The following is a 14,395-nucleotide window of genomic DNA, read 5'->3' as shown; positions in this document are numbered from 1 at the left end:
TTGGGCAAGTCTCCCAATGCCTCCAAATCTATGTTCTTATCTGCAAGGTATAAATAATACCTGTCCTGTGTGCTTCCCAGGGTTTTTGTGGAGGTCAAATGAAACAATTCTTCTGGTAACACTTTGAAACTATGAAACTTGCAAAATATTTTAAATTTATTTTTTTTAAGTTCATTATTGTTTGTTAGAACTGGGAATCCAAACCACACTTTTTAATGAAATCCTTAGGGAAAGATGCACAAGTCAAGGGCTGGAGCTAGACAATAAGCACCAGACCCATAATCTTAGAATAGAGGAGCTAATGTTACTAGCTACAAAATGGAGAAAAAAAGAGGAAGAGAGGGAATGTGGCAGTTCTGGGGATATCAAGCAGCTTAGCCCAGTGGTCTGAGATAAAATGGAAACTGAGGCAAATTTTTTAAAAAGGAGTCTTTGTTTTAAATTTTGTATTACCAAAGGGTGTGTTCCTGGGAGAAATAAAAAGAGGCTTAGTTTACCTAACATGTGGCCCTGAGACTAACTTGCTATATATGTATGATATTTTTTGAATGAAACATTTAAGCACATTGCCTTTTCACTCCACAGAGAGTTGGCGACCCTTAAAAGATGTCGGCCAGGCACTTTGAAAGGACAAAGAATGCTAGGTGTGCCAGTCAGCTGCAAGAGATGATGCACGCAGCACTCTGAATAGTAGCTGCATAAAGGGGATTTTTAAACTATAATTCATTGTCAGCTGCCTGCATTATCCAACATTTTAAAGTATATTCATCATCATCGTCTCCTGTCAGAGATTAGGATTTAAGACCAGGCTCTTTCATTGAGTATGAGTAAACAACTTATTAAACAGGAAATTTTGTCATTAGTAATTGAGTTGGCATTTTATGATGATAATAAAGAACCAGTGTTCTTTATCCTACATTCATCTTCAGCATAAACAAAATTTGACTTGTTCAACAGCAGCCCATACTACTATTCCAGAGATAATTCAATCTTTGACTCAATATGGGTGAATTAATACTTATGAAATACTTCATATAAAATAATCACTCAGGTTAGTAAAATAAAGGTCATGATCTTAATATACCCAATCTTGATTAGTTTATAATAAAACATTTTTAATGGGGCAAGGCAATTTTTCTTCCCATTACGTTATTTTATTAACCAATGTGCATGTGATCAGGTATGGGGTATAACAGCTGTAGAAATCCTCAGTGATGTTTTACATCTAGAGAGATTTCATTCCCCAAATATCTAGCTGTTATAATTTGCTACGTTTTATCAACAAGCAAAGAGTGGCTGGAAAATACTGAGTCTCTCATTTAACAAGTCTGCAAACGAGTTGACCTGGAATGTCTAGGAACTCAAAGAAACTGTGAGTAATAATCCCTCGTTACCTCTTACTCATACTTCATAATTCATCCCTCCAAGGCAAGGCTTAGACAGAATGGTGTAGTAGGTTAAACTGATCATTAGTAACCCCACTGCTTATCTCTACTCCCCCTTCTTTCTCAACTCTTTTACTGAGGACAATCTTATGTTATTTTCAAAGCCATAAATTCATTAAGAAAGGCATGGAATTTAGCCCTCCTTCAGTTTAATACTCCTGATAGGTACCCTTTCCTCCTTTCCTCTGACCATGCTTTGTGTCTCTTTTACCTCTTCTCTGCACTTTCTCCTCCTTTTTTTTTTTTTTTCCTGGTCTTTTATGCAGTTCCTTCCTTCCTTTCTATTGTGATATAGTGCAGAATTGGAGAGCGTGAGTGATGGAGCCAAACTCCCTGGATTTAATATCTACCTTTGCCATATATTAGCTGAACGACTTTAGGCGGCCTATTTAACCTTTTTCTTACCTTAGTTTACCCATCTGAAAACTGGGGGTAAGAACAGTACCAATCCCATAGGGTTGTTGTTGGGAGCAAATGATTTAATATATTTAAAGCCTCTAGAACAGTGCCTGCCACATAGTAGATGCCATTTCCTCTAGAATGAATGAAGGCAGCGATTTTTAAAAATTTTGTTCACCGCAATGTAACTATCACTGTTGTATCTCCAGTACCTAGACCAGTGCCTGATACCATTGTTGAATTAATTAATTTTCTATTTCTACTGTGTTTATCTTTCAGTGTTTTTCTTTGGAGCTCTGCTTCTTCTTTCTTCCCTCCTCTCAGGTTTCCATCATCTATTGCTCACCTAAATTGTCTCCTATGGCTCTGGGTCTAAGGTTTTTGAGTAGAGTTAAACATCACAAATTCAACATTTATCAGTAATTATTAGTCACGGAGTTTCCAATGAAAAGAGAAAGAAGAACTCTTGAGTCAAGGAAAACTGAGAATAAAATAATACTTTAAATACAATATTTTACATGAAATTTGTGGTGACCTGTGTTTGTCATTTATACATAGGTTAATAAGCTGCCTGTAAAAATCTGCCACTTTCTACCATTAGTTTTATTTTGATTCAAACGTAAAAATATTTAAAAGAAGAGTGTAATAAACAGCTGTTGTTCACCTGGATTTACTGATATTTTATCATATTTGATCTCTCTCTGTCTTTACACACACACACACACACACACTATATAGACATTCCTTTACTAGGAATTATTTGAAATTAAGTTACAGATATCATACTTTACTGCTAAATACTTCAGCATGCATCTTAACAAAATAAATGCCACCACATTACCAATATCATACTTAAGAAAATTAACATTAATTCGATAGTATCATTTAATGTATCATAATAAATTTTTCCCAATGGTCTACAAAATGTGTGTTTTAGAGTTTGTTCCTCTGATCCAGAATTCAATAAAGGTTCATGAGTCGCAGGTGATTCAGTTTCTTAGTCTCCTAAAATCTAGAATGAAGCACTCACATCTTTTCTTCCCACCCTTGATATTAACTTTTTTGAAGAGTTCAGGCCAATTATCTGATAGAATGTTCCATCCACAATTTGGATTATTCTGATTCTTCCCTTATGATTAGATTCAGGTTACACAGTTTTGGCCAGAAATCTACATGGTGATATATTGCACTTCTCACTGCACTGTATCAGAAGGCACACAATGTTGTGTTCTTCCACTGTGGCTCATGCTAAGTTTGACCACTTGGTAAAGATGGTGACCACCGGTCATCTCCATTATACAGGTCCATTTTACCCTTTACAATTTGTAAGTAGTAATAATATTAAATAAATTTTATTTAATATTATTTAATAATAATTCTTGCTTGAGTTAATTCTTAAATTGGAGATTGCAAAATGTCAACTTTCTAATTTGTCATTCCTTCTACATTCCTTAGTAGGTATTCTTCTGTAAAGAAGAGCTTTTGTTTGCCAGACCACCTCGTTTTCATATCATTGTGGATTCAAGGATTTTTTTAAAAAATTCATGTGTTACAATCCACTGCATTATTGTTATTTTCGATGCTGTTATATATGGTATCAAATTTGCCAAGTAGGAAGTTTGTTGTACCAGTTCTGTTTTCTTTTGACATGACCAATTTTTTTTTTTTTAATTGAACCCAGGTCCTTGGCAGTGAAAGCGTGGAGTCCTAAGCACTGGACTGCCAGGGAATTCCCAACATGACCACATTTAGTCTTGAGCATTTCCTTACTTTCTTGCCCAAGGTGTTCTTTCCTTTTCTTCTTTCCTTTTCCTGTTCTTCAGCCTTTTCTCCAAGAGTTCTATTTTCCCTGAAAGGTATTTACGAAGATCTGACTATCAGGGATGATCATTGAGTGTTGTTACTTGTAGCCCTTTTCAGTCAACAGAGCCAAAGAATAGATGTTATCTTTAATCCCAGGTTCCTACACTGTTCAAAAGTCAAAACAATATAAAAGGTACATATTCGGGGAAGTCTTATTCCCATCCCTAACTCCACTACTTATAAGTCACTTAAAAAATAGTTTCTCGTTTAATCTTCCTGTGTTTCTGTTTGCAAAAGTAAGAAAAGTTAGCAGAGATCTATTTGATATACACTAATTTTCTCATTCTTTCTTACATACTCTTGTACATGTAGCTTTTTTTTCCACTTAAAAACGTATCATGGAAATTACCTCAAATTACATCACAGAGAACTTCCTTGTTGCTATAAGTGCTTCATTGTGTAGATGTGTCGTAATTCATTCACCTGGACTTTGAAGGATGGAAATTTAGGTTGTTTCTAAAAGTTTGATATTACACATAATATGGGAGTGAATAACCCAGTGCAAACATTGGTTTTATATTTGTGGAGGAATCCTCAGGGTAAATTTCTGGAAGTTGAATTGCTTGTGTAAATGCATATGTATTGTATTAGACGGTACTGAATTCCCCTCACTGGAGTTGTAACTTTCCTACTCCCACTACCAGTATATGAGTATGCCTATTTTCTACAGCTTCAAACTTGGGTTCTCAATATTTTTTAAAAGTATTGCATGACAGTTTAATCACACTTTTTTTTGAGTGAAGTTAAGCATCTTTTCATATGTTTAAGGGTCATTTTGTTTTTCTGTGAACTAACCATGTCTCTTGCCCATTTTTCTATTGGATTTGAGTATATTTTTTTTTTCTCCTCTCAGTGTTAAGGGCTCTTTATATTTTACAGAAAATAGTTCTCTATTTGTGATATAAATTGCAAATAGTTTCTCCTAGTGTGTAATTTATATTTTGACGCTAGATCTTTTGCCACTGAGAAATTACACACGTGCACACATACATATGTATTTTATCAAACTTATTATTTTTCTTTTATTACTTCTGAATTTGGAAAGCCTTTCCTTATACCCAGATTATAAAGGAACCAACCAATGTTTTCTTCTAGTATTTGTATGACTTTTCTTTTTAAAGTCTTTATTTATTTATTTATTTATATCTTGGATCAATTTGGAGTTTATTCTTGTATAGGTATGAAATATGAGTTTAATTTAATTTTACTTTTTTTCAGATTGCTATCCATTTGTCTCACTGCCACTTATTTAAAATTCCATCTTTACCCCAGTGACTTGAGATGCCACTTTGATCTTATTTTAAACTTTCCTGTGTACTTGTTATTTCTGGACCTTTTTTTCCCCTGACTTTGTTCTGCACAATCATGTACCATTACTACACTTTATATAAGTTTTGTAGTATGTTTTAATGTTTGCGGGGTTAATCTCCCCTTTTAACCTATTTTCTTTTCCTGAAATTTGGATTGTTATTTTTGCATATTTATTTTCCATGTTCTTAGTCTCAGGAATCTGATAAAAGGAAATAGTCAAAAATGCAGCAGAGAGACTTCCCTCGTGGTCCAGTGGTTAGGACTCGGCACTTTCAGTGCTGGGGCCTGGGTTCAATCCCTGGTCCGGGAACTAAGATACCATAAGCTGCACAGCGCAGCCAAAAAAAAAAAAAGCAAAAATTCTAATGGGACAACTAGAAACATATCAAGTGCTCACTTTGGGAAATAATCTAGAACTAAAATCTGACATCTAGTGTCCACTGCAGTAACTGCATGGTACTAACTAAAGTCTGACAGTCTTACTGGATTATAAGCAATGTCTTTTAACAGTGTTTAAAACCTAGAGTATATTTTGCCTTGGAAACAGATCTGTTAGAGGGAGAGAAAGCCGCACATCAATTAGGAAGAAGAATACCCGGATGTTCGCTATTTTTGTTTGTAACTTTTAAAATCACAAGAGCCAGAATAAGGGGGAGTGAACAAAAGTTCACTCAAGAAAATAAAGTTCACTCAAGAAGTGAACAGGGACTTCCCTGATGGTCCAGTGGTAAAGAATCCGCCTTACAATACAGGGGACTTGGGTTTGATCCCTGGTCAAGGAACTAAGATCCCATATGCCACGGGGCAACTAAGCCCCGTGCCCCTCAACGAGAGCCCACGTGCCTGCAAACTACAGAGCCCACGCACCACAACTAGAGAGAGAAAACCCATACTCCTTAACGAAGATTCCTTGTGCCTCAACGAAGACCTGACGCAGCCAAATAAATAAATAAATAAATAAATAATTTAAAAAGAAGTGAACAAAATTGGAACACGGCTGGAACACACATGCCACCAGCACTGCTGAGGTTGGAGGGGGTAAAGAAAAGAGGAGAGGCTGGGAGTGGCTTCTTTCTCTCTTTCACCTCATTGCTCAGGTACAGTAAAATCAGAAAAAGCAAAGGGCTGTCGGCAACTGGGTTTTATAGCTGGAGCCAAGATTTCTATCAGAGATTGAGAAACATGGGTGAATAGAAACTTGGGGAAAGAGAATTAGGCTGTTAATGTTACCTATACTGACACAACAATCCCTTCGTCTGCATTTTTTTTAAACTATTTTTATTTTCCCCAACTAAAATGATTTTAATGCTAACATCCCAGGTTAGAAGGGAGAAATCATCTTTGTAGTAGGTGCTGTGCTATTCCATCGGCTGTGTTTTACTTTCAGTTTTATTTTTTCCCTGTTCCTAGTGCTTACTGGGATTAGGGAAAATGGATACAAAACTTTAGGTATTATCACAGACAACTTACAGAAATTTAATTTATAGTTCTTTCATGTTTTTTTCTCAAAATTCAAATCACCCAACAAAAATTAGTGATGAAAAATGCAAAATGAGTAGAAACAAAACTTGTGTTATTAAATGAGATTCTATTCTACAGGATGTCTAAATGTCCTCCGAAACTGCCCTGCCTTGTCCTGCTCCCAAAGTTTGAGCAGACTGAAATCTCCATTCTTCCTCTGTATTTCCCCTCAGTGAGTCTTAGGCAGAGTGAACATTCATCCTCACTAAATACAGACAATTGCAAAACCCAGTTCGCATCCACCCAGAGCCGACAAGTACATGTCTCTGGAGAGTTGAGCATGTTGCCTGTACTGAGTCCTCAGAGAGTTCCTAGCTGCCTGAGAGGCCAATTAGCATAATAATTCAAAGTACAGGCTTCAGAATCTGACAAACTCAGGCTCTGATCATGACTTAAAATCTGCATAACCTTTGATGCCTCATAAAACCCCCGAGCCAGAACTCCGACAATAAGATAAATCACACACACACACACACACACACGTACACAAAAGTATATATAAAATTTGGCACAGGGCTTCCCTGGTGGCGCAGTGGTTGAGAGTCTGCCTGCCAATGCAGGGGACACTGGTTCGAGCCCTGGTCTGGGAAGATCCCACATGCCGCGGAGCAACTAGGCCCGTGAGCCACAATTACTGAGCCTGCGCGTCTGGAGCCTGTGCTCCGCAACAAGAGAGGCCGCGATAGTGAGAGGCCCGCGCACCGCGATGAAGAGTGGCCCCCGCTCGCCGCAACTAGAGAAAGCCCTCGCACAGAAACGAAGACCCAACACAGCCATAAATAAAAATAAACAACAAACAAACAAACAAAAATGGCTTAAGAATAAAGTCTTAAAAAAAAAATTTGGCACAATTATCAGCATGTAGTTAAATGTTAAGTAAACAGTAGGCACATTATTATTAGTAAGACAATAAGGCACAGGGCTATAATAATGATGCCATGTATCACCTGGGAGTAACCCTCAGTTATCAATGCTAAAGATAATGAGAATCCCTGGGGCAGAAACTAGACCACATTCTCCCAAGAGATTTATGGACTCCAGTTACTTAGACCTCTTCCCTCTGGCACCAAGGATAAGTCTCTAGGTAACAACTGGCTCATGGTGGCCTAAACATATTGTCACTCCCAAGGAATCATACTTTTTTATTAAAACAAAGCTCTCCTTCAGCCAGTTTGTTTACTTTTCTAAGAATAAATACCTAAAATTTAGATTTCCTCTAATCTTTGTAGTTGGGATTTTTGTGACCTCCATGGGGTAAGAAACCAATATTTTCTATATGGCTAAGTCAACTTTATCCAGACTAGATAAATCCAACCATTGTGTTTGTGTCTGCTTTTATTGCAGATAGAAGAAAATAGCTTGTGATGTTTATCTCTTCCTTTATTGTCCTTGAAAGATATGCATACACAATCAATTGGAACCCAAATTAAAACAAAAATTCTGACAAGGATAAAAGACTAATAAGAGTATTGATTTTAATCATTTAATCAATTTAATCATTTAAATTTCCTTTACGAAAAAGATACGTGACTTAGAAAAAAATAGGTTGAAATCAAAATAACACTGTTCTGGCTCGTCCTCTAGCACTGATTATCTATATGATCTCGAAGAAGTCATTTATTTTCTTTGGCCCGTAAATCTTCATATGTAATGAGAGAATTAAAGTTTATCTTATCAAAATTCTCTGAGTATGTACATATGCATACAGAAATATGAAATAAATGTAAATATATGTGTATGTATGTTTACACGTGCATTTGCATATCCAGATTCACACCTACATATGCATCTTAGTTTCCCATGAGAAAGCAGATTATAAACAAGGGGGCTGGAATAGGTGATAGGCAATGTCCAGTCCTATGCCGACATCATCTGTTTTGAGCTTTTTTAAAAAAATTTTTATTGATTTATTTGTTTTTGTTGTTTTTTTGTTTGTTTCTAGCTTTTAAAATGCCCATATCTTCATTCCTCCATCCAAGGCAACTGAGAAATGGAAACTTGTTAGCAGTACAAATTCTCAGGCCTGACCTCGGACTTACTGAATCAGGGGCTGTGGGGAGAGGTTCAGCCACCTGTGTTGCAACCTGCCCTCCGGGTGATTCTGAAGGGCACTAAAAGGTGAGAACCACTGCATTCAAACATTCCCAGGGAAGAACTATAGGCTAGAGTCCTAGGCAGAAGTGGAGAGACAGTAATTAAAGGGAAAAAAGCAGGATACTCTACAGAGAACTTGAGTCACAGGTGGTAGGAAGAGTTTGGGGAAACAGCAGTGGCAGGCACAGGGGAGCATTATTTTGGGTCATAGGGAACTGGCGTGGTAGTGGGAAAACCGAGCAGAAGCCCAAGCAGCAATAAGGAAGCAGTAGCCACATGCTCCCGTGTTAAATCACTTGTTCTCATGCAGTCATTTCTGCTCCTTTGCGAAGACCCGCTGACTTTAGAACCTTCTTCTTACAGTGGATCGCAAAGGAGGATAATTATCTTGTTTTTAGCCATAGCTGTCTCTGACCCCTATAGTCATTACTGTAGAAACTTGAGACAGGGAGAGTTAGGCATTCCCAGCCTAACCCTGCTTGTCTTCTGGTCCTTTTCAAAAATTTAAGGTTCTCCTGATTCTAGTTTTAATTTTTCCCCTCATTGACAGCTAAGGAGCATGTGTTATGTTCAGAAAAAGGAAGAAAATTCCTGGAGTTCTAATGGGCTAGGGGTGAACTTGCCCAGAGAAAGCTGCAGGGGTGAGAACAAGCCTATAGAATCGACAAGGCAAGAACTCGGCTTGGATGCTGTTTAGGAGGCTAATGGAGAACATGTTGTCATCCAGGACATTGCCCTGAGAGGGGAATCCAGCGTGAGGGCCACCAGCCAGCTGTAACCTTTCCTGCGAAGCTCTGGCAGGGTGTAGCCATGGCACATGGTGGCAAACTGGTCTGTGACAGACCAAGACACGGGGTTCCCCTTGTCATCATGGACACACACTCGGGAAGCAGGAGAGGAGGTTGGCAATATACCAACGACACTGTTCATTGCCGCCCCAAGACCAAGTCCGGTTGAGTAGATAAGCATCAGCAACTCTCAGGTAGGTTAGTCGTGGGGAAGAACTCATTCTCGAAGAAAATGACATGAGAAGAAATATGAACTCGGTATCACGGGACCACAAACAACTACTTCTCTTTTTATACCGACTCAAACTGAGAAATCATCCTCGAGATAGTGCCTTGCAAATACCATAATATTTTCAATGAATTAGAATCAGTCACTCACCACTTATAAACATCTTTTAGGGTTTCATTTCTGATAAGACACAACACTCATTATATTAGATTTAAGTCTTTCCTTCGAATTTTATGCCCCTTTGTTATTGTCCTCAGAATAGATGAAGGTAAGTATTTCATTTTTCTGTAAAACAGATCTCAGACTTGATCTTATTAACTCCTGACACTGCTGACACCCTCTCTGAGGGCCTTAAACAAGTCCAGATTCTTGGGCCCCTAATCGTTTCCTTGGTAAAAATAAACGTTTTAGGATTGAATTTCTATCTTTATGCATCCGTGACCAGAAAAAGAAATACAAATTTCTTAATATTCTAGGCATACGTAGATGCTCAAGAAATGCTAGCTCTTCCAGACCTTTCCCTAAAAGGTCTGGAAAAAGGTTTAAAAACCCATGACATTAAGATAAAAAAAAAAAGAAAAGAAAAGAAAAGACAGAAATTGGTGCAATTTCTGAGAACTGAGATGGATTACTTAGTTGCAAGTCTCTGGGGCTGGTTGTGCTTCCGAATTTGCTTTCATTCTAGAAATTATCAGTATCCTAAGACCATCCCCACTTAAAAGACTGGTAATGTCATTCTCACTATGTCCTTCTTTATAAAGAACACGTTTGTGTTTTCTTTTTATTAGCGGTTCTGCAGTGTTAGCTCACATCCCAGGCATTGCGTGGACTCTGGCACTGGGCCACTCATCTAACAACTAAGCAGGGGGAAAGAATAAATAAATACAAGCAATAACGGGCTCAATAGGCTTTCTCATTTAATTCTTGAAAATAAACTTCAAAACAAAGTCAAAGAAGCCTCAGGCAGAAATGTCACTGCAAATAAAAACACTAACACATGTGTTTCAGGAGTGACAGTGGAGACTATGACCTTGTATGTGAAGGGCAGATATCCAAAATAAGGTGTCCAAATTTGGGTAATGATGTAGGTGTTAAAGACAAACTGTCAGACTTCCCTGGTGGCGCAGTGAATAAGAATCCACCTGCCACTGCGGGTTCGAGCCCTGGTCCGGCAAGATCCCACATGCCGCGGAGCAACTAAGCCCATGCGCCACAGCTACTGAGCCTGCGCTCTAGAGCCCGCGAGCCACAACTACTGAGCCCACGTGCCACAACCACTGCAGCCCACGTGCTGCAACTACTGAAGCCCCTGTGCCTAGAGCCCGTGCTCCACAACAAGAGAAGCCACCACAATGAGAAGCCCGCGCACCACAACAAAAAGTAGCCCCCGCTCGCCGCAACTAGAGAAAGCCCACATGCAGCAACAAAGACCCAACGCAGCCGAAAATAAATAAAAATAAAATAATAAAAAAAAAACAGACAAACTGTCTAACTTCCTATGCAGAAATAAATCTGATTTTAAAAAGCCTGACTGGGGATCGAGGAAAATTTAAAACAACATCTCAGGGATAGGACAGTAAACAGACTGTGGGAAACTCTAAAACTCTAAAGGACAAATAGCCTGATCTTTTTTACTTCCTAGCTCTATCACCACTTACTATTTGAGTGATCTTAAAACAAAGTTACTTAGCTTTCTTTGTCTCTGATTATGCAGGATGGGAATAACAGTGATTGCTATGAAGTTTAATCCCCATAGGGTTGTTACTAGGATTAAACATTGGTATAAATGCATGTATACATGTAATGGGCTTAGAATAGTGCCTGGCATATAGCACATATCAATAAATATCAGCCATTTTAACCATTGTTATTTTTGTTATACAGCACTGTCGTTCCATTTGAAAACTTACCTTAATTTTAAGGACCTCCTTGGAGGTGGAAATGGGTAAAACTGGCTAGGGCACATTTGTTTCTATTAGTTAAAAAAGGAAAAACGTCCATGTAAAAAAAGTACTCTATGGTAGTTTTATTGTATTTGGAAAACATCCCTCCTTCATCTTCCTCTTTGTCCAATTTTAACAAGTATAACCAGTCTTTGGATATGGTTATAAACAGCTGTCACTTTAATGAGGAGACAAACACCCAAGGCAAGAGAAAGTGGTTGTGTGGTGGTTAAGTGGTGAGAAATACATTCAAGGGTGGCAACTCTTAACGAGAAAACTAGTTAGAACAGAAAAATGTATCAGTCACTTTGGACAGAATAAAGCACAAATGGGAAATTTGAATTTCTCTCTGCTTTTGCTTTCCTTCTTTCCTCTCTCTTCCTTAAAGCTGAATATTTCTTGACAATGAATGAAACCTGAGAGGATTTAGGATACTTATGTTTGGAAACTAAGCCAACCTAAATGATTCAAATATTAATGCTGACAGGTGCACCTACATTTATTTCTGGTAAATAGAGAATGCCAAGAAATTCTGTCCAAATGAAAGAAAGTAAATCCCTTAATTTTAGGTTGCCGGGCAGGTGTCTCATATTTAAGCAAAACCTGTTTGTTAAACATATGCCCAACTGAAAGTTGGAGAATGGTAGAACCCATATAAAATAATGATTTTAAATGACTGACAGTAAACTGTGTTTCTGTAACATCTGTACAGGCTGCCTTCCCCCGCCAAATTACACCATTTTCCCTCCTTCCTTCAGCAGCATTATTGGGGACCCATTTTCATGTATATTCAGCGACTTTCCCTTTCAGCCTTTTTCAATCTTTTCCAATCTGATAGGTGAAAAAGTTCTGCTGTTTTAATTTGCATTTACATGATTATTTTAAGGTTGAAAATCTTTCAAGTACTTACTGGCCATTTATGTATTTTCTTCTGAGAATTGCCCATTTTCCTATTGGTATTTAATCTATTTTTTACTGGTATTTTAGAGCTCTTTATGAATAAAGACATTATTGTTGTTTTATATATGCTATAGATATTTTTCAGTCTGTGCTGTGTCTTTGACCTGGTTTTTTAATTTTTATTTTAAAAAGTTCAGTTTTATGTAATGATCTATTAATTTTTTTTCTTTATGGTTTTATCTCTATTTATGAGACAAAACCATGTGTGTCTCTGTTTATATGAATAATACAGGCATACCTCAGAGATACTGCAGGTTCAGTTCCAGACCACCACAATAAAGCAAATCTTGCAACAATTTTTTGGCTTCACAGTGAATATGAAAGTTTAGTGTATGACTACTACTACAGTCACACTGTAGTCTACTAAGTATACAACAGTATTATATCTTAAAAAATGTATATACCTTAATTAAAAAATAATGGTGTTGGAAAAATGGCATCAATAGACTTGCTCAAAACAGGGTGGCCACAAATCTTCAATACATAAAAAACACAGCATCTGTGAAATGCAATAAAGTGAAGTACTACAAAACAAGTATGTCTGTCGGGCTTTATCTACACTGACATCAGTTATTTATTCATAAATTCTGTTCAGTTTCTATTTTTCTATTTAATTTTATTTATTTTGAATATATTCTGTCATAAAGTAGGAATATTTACCACCACCCTCCACCAACATCCCCAGTGCGGTTGGTTCACTAGCTTTCTCAAGACCATTTATTGAATAATTTATTTTCTCTACATTTTATTTGATATTCTATCTTTATCACAGGCTACATTTTTACACCATATAGGCTCCATTCCAAAATATTTATCTTTTAGAATTTAAAGTTTCTGGCATGGGCACTTATCAGTCACCGGAGAGAAAGTATATGATAGTTGGCATGGCCTGTGTATGTGAGAATTTAGACAGATGAGGATACTACATAAGATGACCATCTGAATTACTAGGACCTTGTGCAGTTGAATTTCAATTTTATTTGGGTCTGTAATTAACTCTTAAATTCTTCACAAAGAGTATACCACAATTCAACCTTTGAAGAAAATATTGTGTATGTTGCCTGCTACCTACCAGAAGATACTGTACATCTCTCAAAATTAGATCATGTACTTTTCAAAGCTACAAGAGGGTAGTATGACCAGTTTATGCGTGGTAGAGAACTACCCCTCAGCAACAATGGTAAGTCAAAATTCCTGTTGACTTTCAATCATCTGTTAAACAGATGTTCTGAGAGAAACAGCAGACTTAATGTAACTCCTTCATCCCCACCAAAAGCGATTATAAACATCATGGTTAATGATAAAAGTGATTTGGGGCTCTACTTGCCACTCTAAAAACACAAGGGTTGGGCTTCCCTGGTGGCGCAGTGGTTGAGAATCTGCCCGCCAATGCAGGAGACACGGGTTTGAGCCCTGGTCTGGGAAGATCCCACATGCCGCAGAGCGACTAGGCCCGTGAGCCACAACTACTGAGCCTGCGCGTCTGAAGCCTGTGCTCCGCAACAAGAGAGACCGTGATAGTGAGAGACCCGCGCACCGCAATGAAGAGTGGCCCTCACTTGCCGCAACTAGAGAAAGCCCTCGCACAGAAACAAAGACCCAACACAGCCATACATAAATAAATAAATAAATAAATTAAATTAAAAAAGAAAGAAAAACACAAGGGTTTTTAAGTTTTAAGACATTTTTTGAAATCTTTTTCCTTTAGTTGCTTTGCCTGGCATGTAGCAGACAGTCCAAAGTATATACTGTAATGTTCTCTTTAAATGTTGCACTATAGGTTTCCTTTCTCGAAGATTTTCTTTCCCTTAAGATCCATTAATGTCCTTTTTGACCATTATT

At 37.6% G+C, this 14,395-nt stretch overlaps 1 protein-coding gene across 8 annotated transcripts in view; it reads right to left on the bottom strand.

Moving 5' to 3' along the window:
- Positions 1 to 14,395, bottom strand: part of CENPQ (centromere protein Q) — a 138,555-nt gene that overhangs the window by 108,598 nt on the left and 15,562 nt on the right. Inside the window, exon 9 of one of the 8 annotated variants that reach the window (XM_082347659.1) lies at positions 2,094 to 3,693. The exons of the other annotated variants lie outside the window; for them this stretch is intronic. Coding sequence (XP_082203785.1) covers positions 3,685 to 3,693 — 9 coding nt within the window. The 3' untranslated portion in view covers positions 2,094 to 3,684. Of the gene's footprint in view, positions 1 to 2,093; positions 3,694 to 14,395 lie in introns of those variants that run through there. 8 annotated transcript variants of the gene reach the window in all.

This window comes from Balaenoptera borealis (assembly GCF_965194805.1).
Source record: "Balaenoptera borealis genome assembly, chromosome: 12".
Classification (NCBI taxonomy): Eukaryota; Metazoa; Chordata; class Mammalia; order Artiodactyla; family Balaenopteridae; genus Balaenoptera; species Balaenoptera borealis.
This window is presented reverse-complemented; position numbering and strand designations above follow the sequence as displayed.